At 36.3% G+C, this 16396-nt stretch overlaps 1 protein-coding gene across 1 annotated transcript in view; it reads right to left on the bottom strand.

Annotated features, from left to right (window-relative positions):
- TRRAP (transformation/transcription domain-associated protein) overlaps positions 1 to 16396 on the bottom strand; it is a gene marked incomplete at its 5' end in the record, with an annotated part of 57630 nt that overhangs the window by 33124 nt on the left and 8110 nt on the right. The window contains 12 exons of the mRNA XM_010282397.1: positions 5051 to 5186; positions 5714 to 5826; positions 6173 to 6310; positions 7135 to 7422; positions 7726 to 7845; positions 8538 to 8684; positions 9045 to 9224; positions 10240 to 10453; positions 11335 to 11456; positions 12152 to 12354; positions 13470 to 13616; positions 15568 to 15698. Coding sequence (XP_010280699.1) covers positions 5051 to 5186; positions 5714 to 5826; positions 6173 to 6310; positions 7135 to 7422; positions 7726 to 7845; positions 8538 to 8684; positions 9045 to 9224; positions 10240 to 10453; positions 11335 to 11456; positions 12152 to 12354; positions 13470 to 13616; positions 15568 to 15698 — 1939 coding nt within the window. The remainder of the gene's footprint in view (positions 1 to 5050; positions 5187 to 5713; positions 5827 to 6172; positions 6311 to 7134; positions 7423 to 7725; positions 7846 to 8537; positions 8685 to 9044; positions 9225 to 10239; positions 10454 to 11334; positions 11457 to 12151; positions 12355 to 13469; positions 13617 to 15567; positions 15699 to 16396) is intronic.

Below are 16396 nucleotides of genomic sequence, written 5' to 3'. Positions count from 1 at the left end.
TCATTACTGAAAATATCTCATTTAATATAACTGCAGCTAAAGCAAATCAGCAGTTACTCGTGGTTGTCACATCTACTCAACTTGCAGATCTCCAAAACCAGAACCTGTCAGACATGATCTATTTCATTCTGTTCTAACTCAAGGTTTATAATATAGTGTAAAATACTTGTCTTATTTTAGGCTTTAAAGGTTTCTCAAATAATATCCTTTCTATAATTAGCCACTGAAGTTGCATACTTAAATAGGATGCAAAATATTGTTATAAGGACAAAAGAAGTTAATTAAAATGTAAATATAATCTGTAATTTTTGTAGCATATGCAGCTTACAGATTTGGCTTCACATGGGCTAATAATGATAAAATCCATCATTTGAGTCACCTATTTAATTTCAACTATCAGTACTACAAATACTGAAAAATTCCATTTCAAATGTTGCAACGGTTGGACACCTTTAATTTGTGTTCCATCAAAAGTCAACACTACCTTTAATTAATTAAACAACTTTTACTGTTTGCACAGCTTAGCCTTAAAGCAAAACATACTAATTGTATCCACCTATCTTCTCTTCTGACAAAATAAAGGGTTACGGAAGAATAAATATACTACATTTAAAAGTGTCATATTCATTCTGACTGCGAAGAAAGTAAGAGACATACAACTCAACCTATTTATCATGCGAGACTAAGTTCTCACAATGAAGCATGCTTTTAGGATATTTTCTATACAGGAACTTAATCATGCAAGATATTGGAATTAAAGGATGCTCAGCCTTTTTTATAATCATGTTTGGTCTTTTGCAAATATTATGAAACTAGACAGTCAACTGTCAATTCGACATGCCGTACTTTTAACCGGTAAGTATTGGTTCAAAACTTAAACAGTGCTCATGAAACAATAAACCCCAATTTAAGTGAGGGACTAATTCTTCTGTGTCCCTCTCTGCAATATCAAAAAACACTTTCTAAGGCTCTGCTCAGAGCTTTGTCAGTAAAATTGTATTTTAAGTATGCAATTCACGCCCTTATTCCAAACTCCACCATCTTTAGCAGAATAATTCCAGTAATGTCACACAATATAGCAATGGTGCAATGAAGATCAGTGAGTTCCTTTTCACTTGTGATTTAATGCAGTATTCTCACCTTTCAGATTTCAGTTCTACATCTGGTTTATGTTTCTACATCGACTAACCGCAAATGAACAACTCTACCTACCGTGGAGAGTATAATTCCTTAGAAGAAAAAAAACACCAAAAACCAAAAAACAAACACCAACCACACAACACCAAACTTAAAAAAAAAAATTTAATCTTCTACAGAACAGTGGTACCACATACAAAGTTTAAAAAAAAAAATCCCAGAAAAATCTACCGGTGACTCCAATACAGAAGTTGTCTGCCATTTCTCCCAAGAAGCCCGAGATGGCTGTACAAGCCTGACATATCATAGCAACCTCAAGAATAACCACTAGCTTATTTACAGAGGATGGTTCTTAAAACAGTTCGGAGAAGATGACCAAGAGAGGACAAAGAAGAAGTTACCTAAATATGGCCACTTTTATTGCACGTGGAAGAATTCCTCAAAATTTGCTCTCAGATAAAACATCTACCTACGTATTTTCTGTTGCACCTTTTCAGAAAATGAAGGGTCATTTTCAGCACATTTCCCTAGCCATTTAAACTTTATTCACACCCCCCCCCAAAATGTTTATGAACACTTAGAAAGAAAAAAAGATCTTCCAGATTTAAATCTTTCAAAGTGTTATTTTCTGTATGTACTGTGCCCCTGCCTTCAAACTGTTCTCTAACAGCCAAAACCTCACGAAGCATTCATTCACCAAGCACATGGATAGCACAGAAGACTCATGAGTGAAAGCCAGGAAAGGACAAAGGGAAGGTTAAATGTTTTACAAGTGCATGTTGTTCAGCAAAATGAATTACAAGCAGAACACAATAATCAACTCCATAATGAATCAGAAAGGTCAATAGCAGGAAGGTACAAAGAATACGTATTATCCATTATCAAATGAAGATGATAACTACCTCACTTGGTATACACAAGTTCTTCAGTGACTAACAAAAGAAGCCAAGTACTGTTCTGGTTTCTAAAACAACCAGGGCACACCTATGCTACTTCAGATGAAGAATATGCCCAGAAGGGCTGTGGCATCTCAATTCTTAAGAGGTACTAAAACTCTACTAGACAAATCAACCTGATTTACTTGGGCCCTGCTCTGAATGGAGCACTGGAGCAGATGACCTCCAGAAGTCCCTTACAACTCAAACTATTTATGGTTCTGTAAACTTTACATTAAACTATAAAAGAATAATCATCAATGCATTAAGCTTCTGTGGAATTTTGTGATGTTCAAAGGTTTCCTAACTCAAGATTTCCGATTCCACAGAACGTCAAATAAACTACCTTAGAGGAAATTACTGCTAGCAGTGCTGTCTCCGAGCCTCAGCACTCTGTCATGGAGGTATGTATCTAGAAGTCTGTACAAACATTATGATACTTACTTCTAGCACAAAACTTAACACAAATTGTCACAATTTGAGAGGAGACATAAGTAATTTTAGCTTTACTTCTTTTTTTCAGTAAAAACTGTACATTTAAACAGTGTCACTTCACAAAAGCCTACTCCTTCTTATACGTGGTCTCAATATTTTTACTTGTATGCTTTCTAGTATAAAGATCACACACAGAAAAAATTGTTTAGGGAACACATTTGAAAGTCAGTCATCTAAAAAGTAAGCATGCACTTGTGCTTATGCATGATGATCCTATCTACTTCATAGGCCTACTTTTGCAGAATTGAAGTATTTTCCCCCAGAAGTAACCCATCGCTTACTGTCATCCTGGTGATCTTGTTCAAGTCCAATCCCCATCTCTCTCCCTGTCAATCAATTCTAACCGTCTCCTGCACAGCCAGTCTCACTGATGCACCCTGCAACATTTCATTCAATGCCTCTCTCCTCCGTGCTAGTTTTACCAAGTCCTTTACACTTTCTCAAAGGAAATCACTTTCCTCAACTTCTTGCTTCACTCTATTTACCCAGTTATCCCTGACACTCTCCTAGTCAAATTTATACTCCTCCAACCTCCTTCACCCTCACCTCATTTTCTTCTCATTTCTTCCAGGTCTCAGGCTCATTGCCTGAAGTTCCTTACCTGGTCTTCCTGTCCCTCATCTCTCGTTAGATCTCCACTTTCCAGTCATGACCACACTGGCTCCAACCTCCGGTGCTCCCAAGATATTTTAAAATTATATGTAATGGATACATTGAAAAAATCAAATGAACCTTACAGAACTAAAGTAGACTCAAAGTGAGACTGAAGTTAGAAATCTAGCAGTTATTTTGCAGTAATAAAGTATTTGAGTACTTAAAAAGAAAGCAACAGAAGACAGATACAGGAAGGAATCCCCAGACAGACAGATCAGAAAAACATTGTTACTGAAAGAACAACAAACCTTCTATTATGATTCTGCTAAGCATGGCTATAAAATACAAGAAAACCAGCATGCGCCATGTAAGTAATCCCAAAACAACTTCAAATTTGTCTCTGTTTTCATTACAGTAACTACTGTACACTAGCCTCACCAACCAACCAACACCGAAACTGAGATTTCAATGTGTTGCTTTTTCAGGGATTTTTTAACAAGGAGCCTGACACAGCCTTACAAATATTCCTCAGATACACTACGGTATGTAATGTAAAACAAATTTAGCTGACAAGTCCCTGACCTTCACATTTTCATACATGTCTTAATCCCCCTTCATGTGTGTCTCAGGCAAAGGCAAATTATCCTCCAGAGCCCAAGTTAACATCTCATATACACAAACCATGCAACCGTTATTATCTCAACCCTCGTGCCCCAGGTTGGGTGCCAAAAAGTACTGTGGTGGTTTAGCCCCAGCCAGCAACTAAGCACCACGCAGCCGCTCACTCACGCCCCCTCCCACAGTGGGACAGGGGAGAGAATTAGAGAAAACAAACTTGCAGGTTAAGATAAAAACAGTTTAATAGGACAGAAAGAGAGAAAGAGACAACAATGATAACAACGATAATTTAACCGACAAAGGAATGTACAAGAACAAGTGATGCCCAATACAGCAATTGCTCACCACCCAGCGATCGACAGCCTGTCCTCGAGCAGCGATTTCCACCTCTCGGCCAACTCCAGTTTATGTACTGGGCATGACATCGTATGGTAGGGAATATCCCTTCAGCCAGCCTGGGTCAGCTGTCCGGGCTGTGTCCCCTCCCAGCTCCCCATGCACGCCCAGCCTCCTTGCTAGCAGCCCAGCACAAGAAGCTGGACTGTCCTTGACTGCTCAGCAACAACCCAAAACATCAGCACATTATCAACAGTTTCTCATCCCAAATCCAAAACACAGTCTCACACTGGCTTCTGTGAAGAAAACCAGCTCTATCCTGGCTGAAACCAGGACAATGTGCTATGGAGATGAACACAATGTTTTAAACAGTGCTAAACTGTGTTTAGCAGTTTTAAGTTTGCACAGCAGAAGTTGAGAACACTTTGACTTTGCCTTTCAGGTGCTAAAACAAACAAAAACAACAAAGCAAATGGTCTTTTGCCCTTTTACAGCTGGAAGCACAGTTATATTGCCCACAGACACGGAGATGATAACGGATGTATTTTCATACTTTATTCCCTTTCACAAAAGGAACATTTGTTCCTGTGAAGGACAAAAGATGTCCCTCCCCAATATTGCATTATTTTAAATAATACCATATACTTGCAAGGGTCCCGTTTTAAGCTTCTCCACATATTGGCACACACTTCTGTAGCAAGCATTTGTTGCTTTTTAATGACTCCTTACCATGCACCATGTCCTTCACCTCGCCTGGCTAAATTATAAAGTACAGCTTTATAAACAGATAGAAAAGAACCCAGTTTGTCTGATGAAATGACATGCTTCAATTACCAAAATACCCAGCTGTGTGCTGGGACGTCAAAGAAAACTTCCAAAGAGCAGTTCACTATGAACAAAGAAACTAAACGTTAGCCTAAAAAGCTCTCACTCACCTGCACCAGAGCCTCCTTCATCGCAGTCCAGTTTGAGACCCTCCATGCACATTCCAGAACTAGGTAAGGATTTATATGACCTTTTGACTGGCCATATTCTGTCAGAGGTTCCCACTGGTTCAATTCCTTTGAGCAACTGAGAAAATCAAAACCATTGTCAATTCAGTTACCAAAACAATACAATTTCAGTAAAAGTTACTATAAATGTTGTGCATCAGAATATTATCTGCATATTTGTTTGCCTATGAACAGCTTTGCAAGAACTGCAAGTTTTATCCAGATGGGAAGATTTTCATTTATTTATTTATTACGAGTTATAATACAGAAATCTGTGAACATGGAAGAACTGCATTTTGTGTCTCCCCAAACAAGCATTTTAAATAGGAAAACCAAATTTTAGCTCCAGTCTGTTTCCACCAATAGCAAATTCCTTTTTTACAATGCTTCAGGCATATGACTTCTAAGGGTCTGTTAAGGGAGTAAAGAATAGCGATTTTTATTCCCTTAAGCTTCCCTTGTATCTGAGTAAGTCCTGAGCTAAGTTTATCCTCGTAACTAATGCTTTAAACCAGCAGGGTATTTTACTTCTATTGCAGGGTAAAAATACTTGTTCTACATCAGCTTTAAAAGTCCCTTCCAACCCAGAGATTCTATGATTCTTACCGAATCCAGTGGTCTTCCCAGAGCTGATACTCAGGAAAGATCGAAGGGGAAGCATTGTTCCGTTCATGCTCTTTTTTAGCCTTTTCCATTGCTTTTTCGTAAGTTTCTTGTGCCTAAATAAAATTCAAACCATTTTTCCATCTGCTACATACACATAAACGCAACACTCTTTAAAAAAAAAGAAGTTTTAAGAAAACTTTTACAAATTCAAAGTTGAAAAAAAAAAAAGTGTGTTAACTCATTCCTGAATATAGTCATTATTTGGCAGCTTTACTAATGTAATAAAAAACTGATGTATGTACTCATAAATCTCAGCTTATCTAGGTATTACACAGCCTTAAACTACTACTTTAGCCAAGACCAAAGTTATTTATTAATATTCAGAATATTGTCTTGCTGAACAAAATACTCATCCTGACAGTAGAACTACTCAAATAATTGCTAATATCAAGAGTCTACCTGTTCAAAAAAGCCATGCTGTTCATAGGCAATCGCTGTTGCTGTCTCTGGGAATTTACAGCGTTTCTGCCATAGTCCAGCCCACATATCCTCTTCTTGTAACAAAGAGTAGAGCTCAGCAAGGGAATCCAGTATTTCCTAGAACATTAAGCACACGTATTTCTCCACAGTCAAGCTGCTCTTATAAAGCAGAGTAGATAGCAAAACCACGTTCTACATTGAGGCGAATTGAGAAAGACATGTAAACAGAGAAGCATTTACATAAATTCTTTAAAAACTGTAGAAGGCACGCAATTATTAACAACCAAGTAGTGAGAACAACAATATTGCATTAAATGACAAAAAAAAAAGCTTGTAAAGTGGTTCTTCCTTGTCTTCCCTAATATATCAGATCAAACCATAGAAAACAAAATTGTTCAACAAGCCAACAACTTGGTCTTTAACGTAAAAAGAATCTGTAATATTTAGCTTCCTCAGCTGATCACAAACATGCCAAGGTAGATCATAACTACTTGATAAACTACTAAACATAACAGCACCTGTTTCCAGGGAACTCAGTTTTGCTTAGCTAATTTTTCTTTAAATTTTAAATTTTCTTTAAATTTTGATGTCTCTCTTCCCAGGTAACAGTGATAGGACGATAGGAAATGGCCTCAAGTTGCACCAGGGGAGGTTTAGATGTGATATTAGGAAAAATTTCTTCAGTGGAAGGGTTATTAAGAACTGCAACAGGCTTCCCAGGGAAGTGGTTGAGTCACTACTGCTGGAAGTACTTAAAAGTTGTGTAGACATGGCACTTAGGGCCACAGTTTAGTGGCGGACTTGCCAGTGCTAGGTTTATGGTTGGACTCGATATTAAAAGTCTTTTCCAACCTAAATGATTCTATGATACTACTGTACTATCCTGTCACTGTCTTTTTCTCTTCACATTTCATAAGGTATTTCAATTAATGTAACACTACCTGTTGAGGAGGAGTTATGCTTTCCTGCTCATAAAATTCTGTTGTCTGTTTAGGCTTAATTTGTAGACTCAGTCCTTTTTCAAAGGCTTGATGTTCCAGCATCAGTGTAGAACGAAACCAGAGATTGTGAGTTTTACCCAAGTACTTCAGGACACAAGGTCTGATGGGAATGGGAGGAACACACTGTGACATTGCTTCCACAAAGCAATTCAGTGCACTTGGCTGGCAATCTCGCTGTACTTGATGGCTACCACTGCACAAGAAAGGGCTTATTTCACCTGCTAGAGCCTAGAAGAAAAAACATAATAGTTATCTGTTCTTTCAGATTCTTCAATTAGAGAATTTAGATTAAAAATCTTATTAATACGGGGAACAATAATTTGATAAATGTGTTTCTCTTTGTAAACCGAAGGGCCCTATTTCTTTCAGAAGATGCACTGATAGTGGTATACAGCATCCACTAGTCACAATGGCAAACGGCAAACTTCTCAAAGCAAGTGAAAAAGTCACTCATCATACAAAAACATTTTCCTGAAACACCAGTCATTCACAAAGAGGTATTTGTAAGTGAGAGGGGAGAGAGATTCTCACATGTTGTTGTCTGTCAGACAAGATTTTCCAAAGTCGTGAAAAAAGCTGTATCCAAGTCTTCTCTGCTAATGGTGTAGAAATATGACATAACTGAACAAAGGCACTCAGCAATGCTCCAGTCTAAAAACAAAAAAGAAACATATATAAATGTAAAAAATACAATTAATACCATGGAAAAACAGTTCACAGTTATACAATTTTTTAAACAGTAATGCAAATGCCTTTTCCAACCAACATATCAAAAATATGTTTCCTTCAGCAATACAGACTACTGTAACAAGAATTTAATCCTATTTTGATTTTGTTCAAGACTCTGATGATTCATTACTGTAACCATTTAAAAAAAAAAGAAGGCAAAAGGAAAGAAGTTGATTACTTTAGTAATAGGAATGATCAAGTTAATTGAATAGAACTGTTACTACTGTGAGAATTATTTCAACATAGCCCGTAATCTTCTTAGGAATTGTTTAAACATAAGATGTCAATACACTTCTTGGATCCTATAGCCAGTCTTTGCCATCACTGTTTTCTTAACTGAACAGTTAAAATACACTTACAGGTGGAACAGGATGAAATTAAACTTTGTGGGAAAGGGATACAGTAACAACTAGCAATTAAGTGAAGGCTTAAGAATTTTTTACCCTATGCAAATAAGAAATTACACCAGATAAGAGATGTCTACATTAAAAAAAAATTAGCTACCAAAAAAAATCAGAAGTGTGAGATAAGGGAAAAAAAAAAAGGCATGTCAAGTCAATTTGAAGGGTTTAGCATTAAAATGATTTGTCAGGAAACCAACAGCCTATACCAACCTTCACTTCTCGAAGAGAGTCAAGAAATTTGTCATGCCGGTTGGTCAACATGTGCAGCTGATTGCCAATGTCCTTCTCAGAAAGTTCCTTCGTTTTAGGTGTACTGGTCTGATCTCCCGGAGCCAACTCAATGTCTATTTCAACATCCTACACAGAAGTAAACAACTCAAAGCATGCAGATTTTTTCTAAGTGCTTTTGCTTTTTTCCCAAAGAAATACAAAATACCCTTCCGATCAACTTATTTCAGGTCTCACTATTTATTTTCGCTAGTTCCTCAGGTTCAGATATAGAATTGCTATAGCACTACAGTAAAGAAAAGGCTAAATGAATGAATGCAAGTTCTGAGAACCCCATGCATGGTTAAACTACAGTGTATTAAACACAAGATATACTGAACAATCTGTGCACATCATCTTCAAGACATATTCTCCCAACTGATGAGAAACTAAGAGGAGCTGTAATCCATCAAAAAGATTCCTTTTCCTACAGTATTTTCGGTACATTACCTCTTCTTTGGATTCACTGTTTTCCCTTTCACGAGGCTCTTGTTTGACGTGGGTTACCATAGCAAAAGCCGCTCTATCATGACTGTCGGCAAGGTTGATCACATTGGTGATCGAGGGCAGCATGGCACCCTGACAGCTCGTCCCAATGGTCGTGTTCCTCTCGCACACTGCCAACAGGAGCTAAGGCGTTAAGAAGCAAGGAGAGCTTTTAATGATACATTTCACTGTAGTATTTCAAGGAAAACATCACTATGGTTTAATATTCATCAACAAGATAAAAGTTGCAATAATATGTTTAAGGTCTGTTTACCACCTTTATTCAATAAATGCTCCAATACATTCTCACCTTAATCTGACCACATTTTGTCACATTTTTGAAGTTCGTGACTACATGTTCAAGATTGTTTCTCAAGCCTCTCCTGAAAATGCTGAAGAAATAGCCATCTTCTATACCTAAATTCTGTATTTTGTACTTTTTAACATTTAGTGGCCCCAAGCAGCTAATGTATACAGACTCTCCTCAATACAATGAAAGTCCTCCCAAAAGCAGCGGGATGGGGTGGGGGGGAGTGTGCAAACAAACCACAATGCTGCTTTTTATCTCTCTAGAAGGAGTTCTAATACTTTTAAGAGTACAAAGTTATCCTCACAGTCACTTTAAACTCATGTTTTAATTTGTAAATTGTTTTTTTTTTTTTAAAGAGAGTGAGCTTTGCTCTCATCTTGTTTTAAATAAACCAACCAAAAATGCAATTTCATTTCAATGCAATCCCACTTAACAGTTGTCATACCACCACAGCAGACACTCCAGCCTTAACAGTTTTGTTGAAATCATCTACAATAACAATTCCTGTATTATTTTTTTTTTTATAATCAACATTATTTATGAGAGATGGATTTTCTTAAGAAGTATAAACCTGGTCATTAAGGTTTTTGCAGAGAAAATATATTTTGACGGTTGATTTTAAATACACTTTTCAAGCACCAGCATTTCATGGTTTAGACACTGAACTTCTTTTTAAGCATCACTGGAAGTATCTGAGGCAGCAGACTTGGTATTTTTAGCTTTGATACAGATAGCACATACTACAAAGACACATATTGCATAATGCTTTTACACCCAGCCAAGAAAAATGGGGAATAAAACATATTTCTCAAATTATAATTGTATTTCTGATACAAATAATTTCCCTACCTCGATGCACTGTTTTATCCAAAAGTGATTTCCCATTGCTTCCCAGTTTTGAGAGCAGGTCACATAAAGCAGGCGTTCATAAACACGACGTTTCATAGAATTGTCAAAGACCTCAAAAAATTTGGCCCGTATGAGTGGCTGGGCACAACGCAAACCCGAAAGAAATGCTGGCTCAAGTTTAGCAGTAAGTTCGCTACCAGAAAGATTCTCATCCCTAAAATTAATAGAGATGAAAAGACAGAGACATTAGAAAGAGAAGCCTTCTAGGTTTTGTATATATAAATACTAAAAATGAAGAGGTGACATTCTGTAGAAGCCCACATGGTGTGACATGCATCCAGGTGCAGCATTCTGGGAGAAACAGCAAAGAAAATATTGCTGCTTTTTAGAAAACTGCTCCAGAACTATCATAAAAACTCTTTCAGGATAAAATTTTATCATAATTGTGAAACAACTTCAGACACATAGGTATCTTGTTTGAAATGCCAAATGATAAAAGCTTCTGACCACCATGTTCACTCCAGGGCTTTGCACAGTTAACCAGAAAACAGAAGAGCAGCAAAAAGTAACTCAAAATTACGTGAATCATCAACACAAAATTAAATACCTGGCTTTTTTTTAATAAGGTAACTATTTTAATCATTTCATCCTGTTACAAAACCTGCCAGTTTAGCTAGAAAAGTAACTCTCCTGGAAGTATAGTTTACAATAAATTTGGGGAGGGGAATAAATCTTTATAACCATTATAATCTTCATAATTTTATGTGAAGACAGACAGATTTCACCTGTCACCGCAGTGTTTATAATACAACCAGCTACAAGGACGCCCTGGTAACTTGGGAAAGGAAGAGGCTGAGGTCATGGAAATATTTTAGCGGAGCCAAAAAGAAAATCCTTTCTAAGGAATGTCTATTTTCAAATTGTCTTCCATAATTAAGTACTGCGGTCTCAGTGAAATGAATTGATTTTGCATTTGTGTGGGGGGGAGAATCACTTAGTTCAGACCTAAAAAGATTGATGGCATGTTATAAAGGTCATATATGGTACAAATGATGAACCAATAAGCTGCAATAAATGATTAACTGCTATAATTACCTATAGACATAGTTAACAAGGTCTAAGAACTGGGCATTTAATTCAAGGTCTTCTGGAAAACGCTTTTCAATGTAAGTCATCATTTTCACTAGTAGAATGGACTTCTCCCTGAGAGTAGGTGTCTGTGTTAAAAGACGACATGATTAATTTTGTCAATTCATCTTAAAACATGCAGAGAACTGGCACATTCAGAGTACACCTCAGCAATCCTTTATATCACACTTTCACTTCTAAAGTACTGAAAAATAGCTCGGTAGAAGGTCATAGTTCTTAAAAAGAAAAACAACTTAAGCATTTATACTTCTAATATATGCTAGAAAATTTTAAAATCATGACTAAAAACAGCTTTAAGTTGTTCAACAATTACGAAAATCTAACATATATTTTAAAAAGTGTAGATCCTTTTATACAGCACTAGATTGTCAAGTACTCAACTCTAACAGAAAATACGGCAAATTGAGGAAGCCACAAAATGTTACAGGAATAACACGATTTAAACCAGCATTAGTCATTCTCCTCCTGAAGAATCTCTCTATCCAAGTTAATGTGAAACAAACTTTAAAAGTTTTACTTTAAAACAAGTTCTCAGGAAAACAGCATTTGAGATCAAACACCTCATATAAGCCTATAAAATGTTAAGCATCTTTAACTCCAGTTACTTTCACAGAATATGCAAAATATTCCAAACCTCACAAGGGCATCTAAACATATATAACACATCCTTACAAACCTCACCATCAAAAACTGATGAATTATAACAGTGGCTTACAGTTATTTAGCATTTGAGAGCAATAATGATTTTATCTTCTCAATTTACCTGATTAGCTGCCATTGGGGAATTGTTTTTCACCCACTCTTCCACTATTTTTACCACTGCACGAAGAATTTTGGCATCAGTAGATTTTTCAATGAGAGATGTTAAAATAGCTTGTATAAAATTTTTCCTCATTTCCATGCTCATCACAGCCAGGCGAGTTTTCACAAGATCCAGGCTTAGCATTACCAGTTCACTTGTACCTGCTATGGATGCAAAAAAAGGATTAGAATTGTGTGTACACCTATAAAACGCCTAGTAAAGAAATTTTCAAGGTAAGCTACTGTAATTTTAAAAATAGCAACAACATTATCTGTTACCTAGAAATATACCCCTAGAAATAACATTTTCAGAATTACTACTGTCCATTCCTAAACAACTAAGACAGACTCCTTCCAAAAAACCAAATCCATTCAAAATTTTAAAGGCAAGACTGGCTGGTTTCATTTCAGTAAATCTTTGGTGAAAGGTATTACCAAACCCCAGTACTAAAAAACTGCAATTAAGCTTCTGAAAGAAACACTGTATGATGCAGCACATCTATTCTGTTCTGTTAATTTCCTGACTTGCTTATCTGTCTAGTTCAGTAATTTTCCAATTGTTTCTCTGTTAATAAAATTTGCAAGGTTCTCATTTACCTAATTAAAATACGGTCTGGGAATCTAACAGCATCAATTCTTTCAAAGTATTTTCTTCAGTAGCTTATTGATTAATAAATCACAGTGCTCTTCACTAGCACTGAATTTTCTTCTACAAGAACATCTAATTTTTTTCAGTGATTCGTGACCACTTGATGATAGACAGAATTGTACAGACTGAAAAAGATGCTATTTTAAGACAACAAAAGCATCAGCTCCAACAAGTTAATTTCACAAACAGTTATTCCAATATTACCAAATAGGAAGGGGTCCAAAAAAATTGGGAATGCTGGCAACGGGGGGAAAAAAAAGGAGTAAAAAAAAAAAAAAAAAAGAGGGGGGGGGGGGCACAGAACAATCAAAAAAATTCAGCTCTCCTCCCCTCAACACTATAAACTCTTGAGGTATTTCAGTATTTCTATCTATGCTGTAGCTCAATAAACATTCACTAACCATTCACTGAAATGTCTGGGATAACACTGAAATTCATATATTAAGCAGGTAACAGGAACTCAAAGTGCATTTTTATCCTTGAATACATCAGTAATATTTTTCACTAATGTAATAATGCACACAAAACTCTAAAAAATCATTTAAATCTCTTTAGGACAAAGAGATTTTAATACAACTCTTCTAATCATTACCATCCTTAAATGGTAATGATAAAATATATAATGTAATACCTGTATTTGCTTCTGCTGTTCCTGCCGTAGCCTGTGGGTTTAAGTGTTCCCTGACCATCTTCTGCAGAGATCGCATAAAAACTGAAATCAATCTGTCAATATAGCTGGGATTGTTACTGCACGCAGACTTCAGAATCATTAAAGTACCTATAAATAAAAACAATACCTAAGGAAGTAAAACTTCTGAGCATGGTGCAAGTGAGAGATAGGTTTTCAATGTGGATGTTCTCGTTCTGTGAAAGAACAAAGGAAAGTGTTCTAGCTGTATTTTGTCCTGCCATGAAAGAAAGAAGCACACGACTACCCAAGTTACAAAGATTAGAAATCCGGATAGACTTGAAGAAAAACTTTCAGTCTCAACTTTAGTCTCAAGTTTAGCCTTTAGTCTAAGACTAAAAAGTTATTTTGTAGTAATCGCAATATCTAAAAGTTCCATATGTAAGTGTGTGATTGAGGGCAAGGGGGAGAAAGAAAGGATAGAAAAAAAGAAACTGAAAGCAGATAGTTCTCCAAGGCCTTAAGAAAAAAAAACAAAAAAGAAAGAAATATCGTTAACCAGGCAAAATGAAACTACTCCTACAGTTGCACGTTTGTTTTAGCACCAAAAAAGTTGAAAAACTTTTACATGAATAGGATTGGGTTTAGTAATTAAAAATAAAAACTAAAAAAAATTACATTATCTTGCTTTTGCAATCTAGAGACTATAAGTTTCATAAATGAGTTACTGTAGATTGGAAAAGTTAACACTACGGAAACAGTATTTTTTCAGCCGTTTATGAATGCACGATGCGTACAAGATCACAGTCCCTTCAAATTACACAGCTGTTAGCAATGCCTATCCTAATATTATCCATACACATGCAAGCCAACCAGCTTTTGCAGCATCTATGCTTTAAAACACTTAACTCTCTACAAAAGTACACACATCCTCTCAAACTACACCCTCTATAAAAACCTACAGCTGTCTCTTTTTCCTACTGCAACTTCATAATTCAAGAAAAGCCTACGACAATATTTATAGAAACATGCCTTGTTCATTGAATGGCTGCTTCAAAAGTTTGTATTTCGTTTCCTGCTCAGACATGCACAAAATTTGGCACACAAAGTTCAGCCTCAAACACCGACTTCACTGGATTCGCACCACCTGACAGTTAAGATCATAGTGCTGCTTTTCAGTGAGCTCTGGACACGCTGTAAGAAACATCTTTCTCGGCTAGTTTGTCGTAAAGCACATCCTGACATCTGACAAACAGGCAATTCCCAAAGCAAAAATGCAACTATCTACACAGGTCACAGAGTAGAATACTGAAGGACATTTGCTATTTAAATGAGCAAGTTTTCAAAAACTGTGTAATTTCAGATCTGTATTACCAACACAACCAGTTCTGCAACAAACTGTATTATTCCAATATATCTTTGTCATCGTATCGTTTAACTGGTAGAGAGCTCAGCTACATAAGTATTAATAACAAGAAAAGAAGAACATTTCAGCTCTTCAGAATGGTATATACTAAAAATTCAGATTTGCTCACTCAAGGAAAAAAAAAGTATTTTTGTAATTTCTTACCTAGTGAGAATTCAGGATCTATAAATAAATAAATCTTCCTACCCTATTTAAATCAGCTGATAAATGAGGCTTTAAAAACAACTGAAAAATAAAGCATAAGGCAGTAACAGGTAAGAATGTTTACACAGATTCCTTGAAATATTCTATTGTATCTCAAGAGTAGTACCTGCAGGATTTTGGTTTTTCATGTAAAAAAGTAAAAGTTTCTAGTAAGTTGTATCTTGTTTACTATGTTTTCCATGCATTTTGAATACAGAAGGCTTCTATCTAGCTTAGCTGCAGCTCCACACTTCCAGTAATCGCTCCCCAGTTAGCTACCAGAAGACAGAATGCAAGGAACCCCCCAGTCCCTTTCTTCACAGATGACAAACATCCCAAGCTTATCCCTCAAGTCAGCTCCAAATGCGTCACACTGCTTCCTCTGCATGACACCAGATCTCAACTTCCATACGGAAAATAAAAGCTCCTGACAAAGATCATACTCACTAACGGGCACTCTACATACATGTATTAGAGAAGTGGGAAACTCACCAAAGAGCTGAGAAGGGTTAGCATTAGTGGCCTTTTCATAATTAGTAAGTCCTTCATAAATAACCTTTCCAACTGCAGCATAAAGGCACTCCAGCTCTTCATACTTTGAAGCTACACTCGAGGTACCTGCAGAATTGAGAGAGTTGTGTTTACTTTTCGTAACGAGCCACAGAACCGGCGAGGAACAGTTACACTGTGAACACACGGTCATCTGTGCTATCACAGGAACAATAATCTTGGCTAACAAACCAAGGTAACACAAACAGATCCCTCATTTATATAAAACTCTATTATATAACCTGTATGTCTTCTATAATAGCATACCACAACTTCTAAATAACCCATTCTGATGAGAAGTCTTAGATTACTGATTTTTTTTTTTTTAAAGATTATCTAACTTAGTTTATATTAAGACATGGCATATTACCTACTGCTTTTCTTTTTATACTCTATCTCCCTTCCTTGTTTTAGCAAAACAGCAAAGCTTAACAACTAAAAAAATTGCACTTCTGGAGCTGAAAAATTGTAATTGCAAAAATACATTAAATTTATGGCATGCATTTCTTGAACCAAAGTTATGACAGCCACAGGTTATTAAGTTTTTATGTCAATGGATAATGATGTATTCCACATGATTACTTATTTCAGTTTCTCTTTTTTTTAAGCAGAGGTTGAAAGTGCAAACCAAAATGGACCGTTAAATGCAGGAATCGTAACATAGAATATTAGTACATTCCAAAGAGAGTCTTCACCCCGCCCCTAGTCACTTAAGTTATGCAGCATTAAAGGATAAAAGGAGGAAGAAAATAGCACATACTTGGTTCTGTAG

The sequence above is a fragment of the Phaethon lepturus genome, unplaced genomic scaffold, assembly GCF_000687285.1.
Source record: "Phaethon lepturus isolate BGI_N335 unplaced genomic scaffold, ASM68728v1 scaffold17012, whole genome shotgun sequence".
In the NCBI taxonomy this organism is placed as follows: Eukaryota; Metazoa; Chordata; class Aves; order Phaethontiformes; family Phaethontidae; genus Phaethon; species Phaethon lepturus.
Note: the sequence above shows the minus strand (reverse complement) of the source record. Positions and strands in the feature narration are given on the sequence as shown.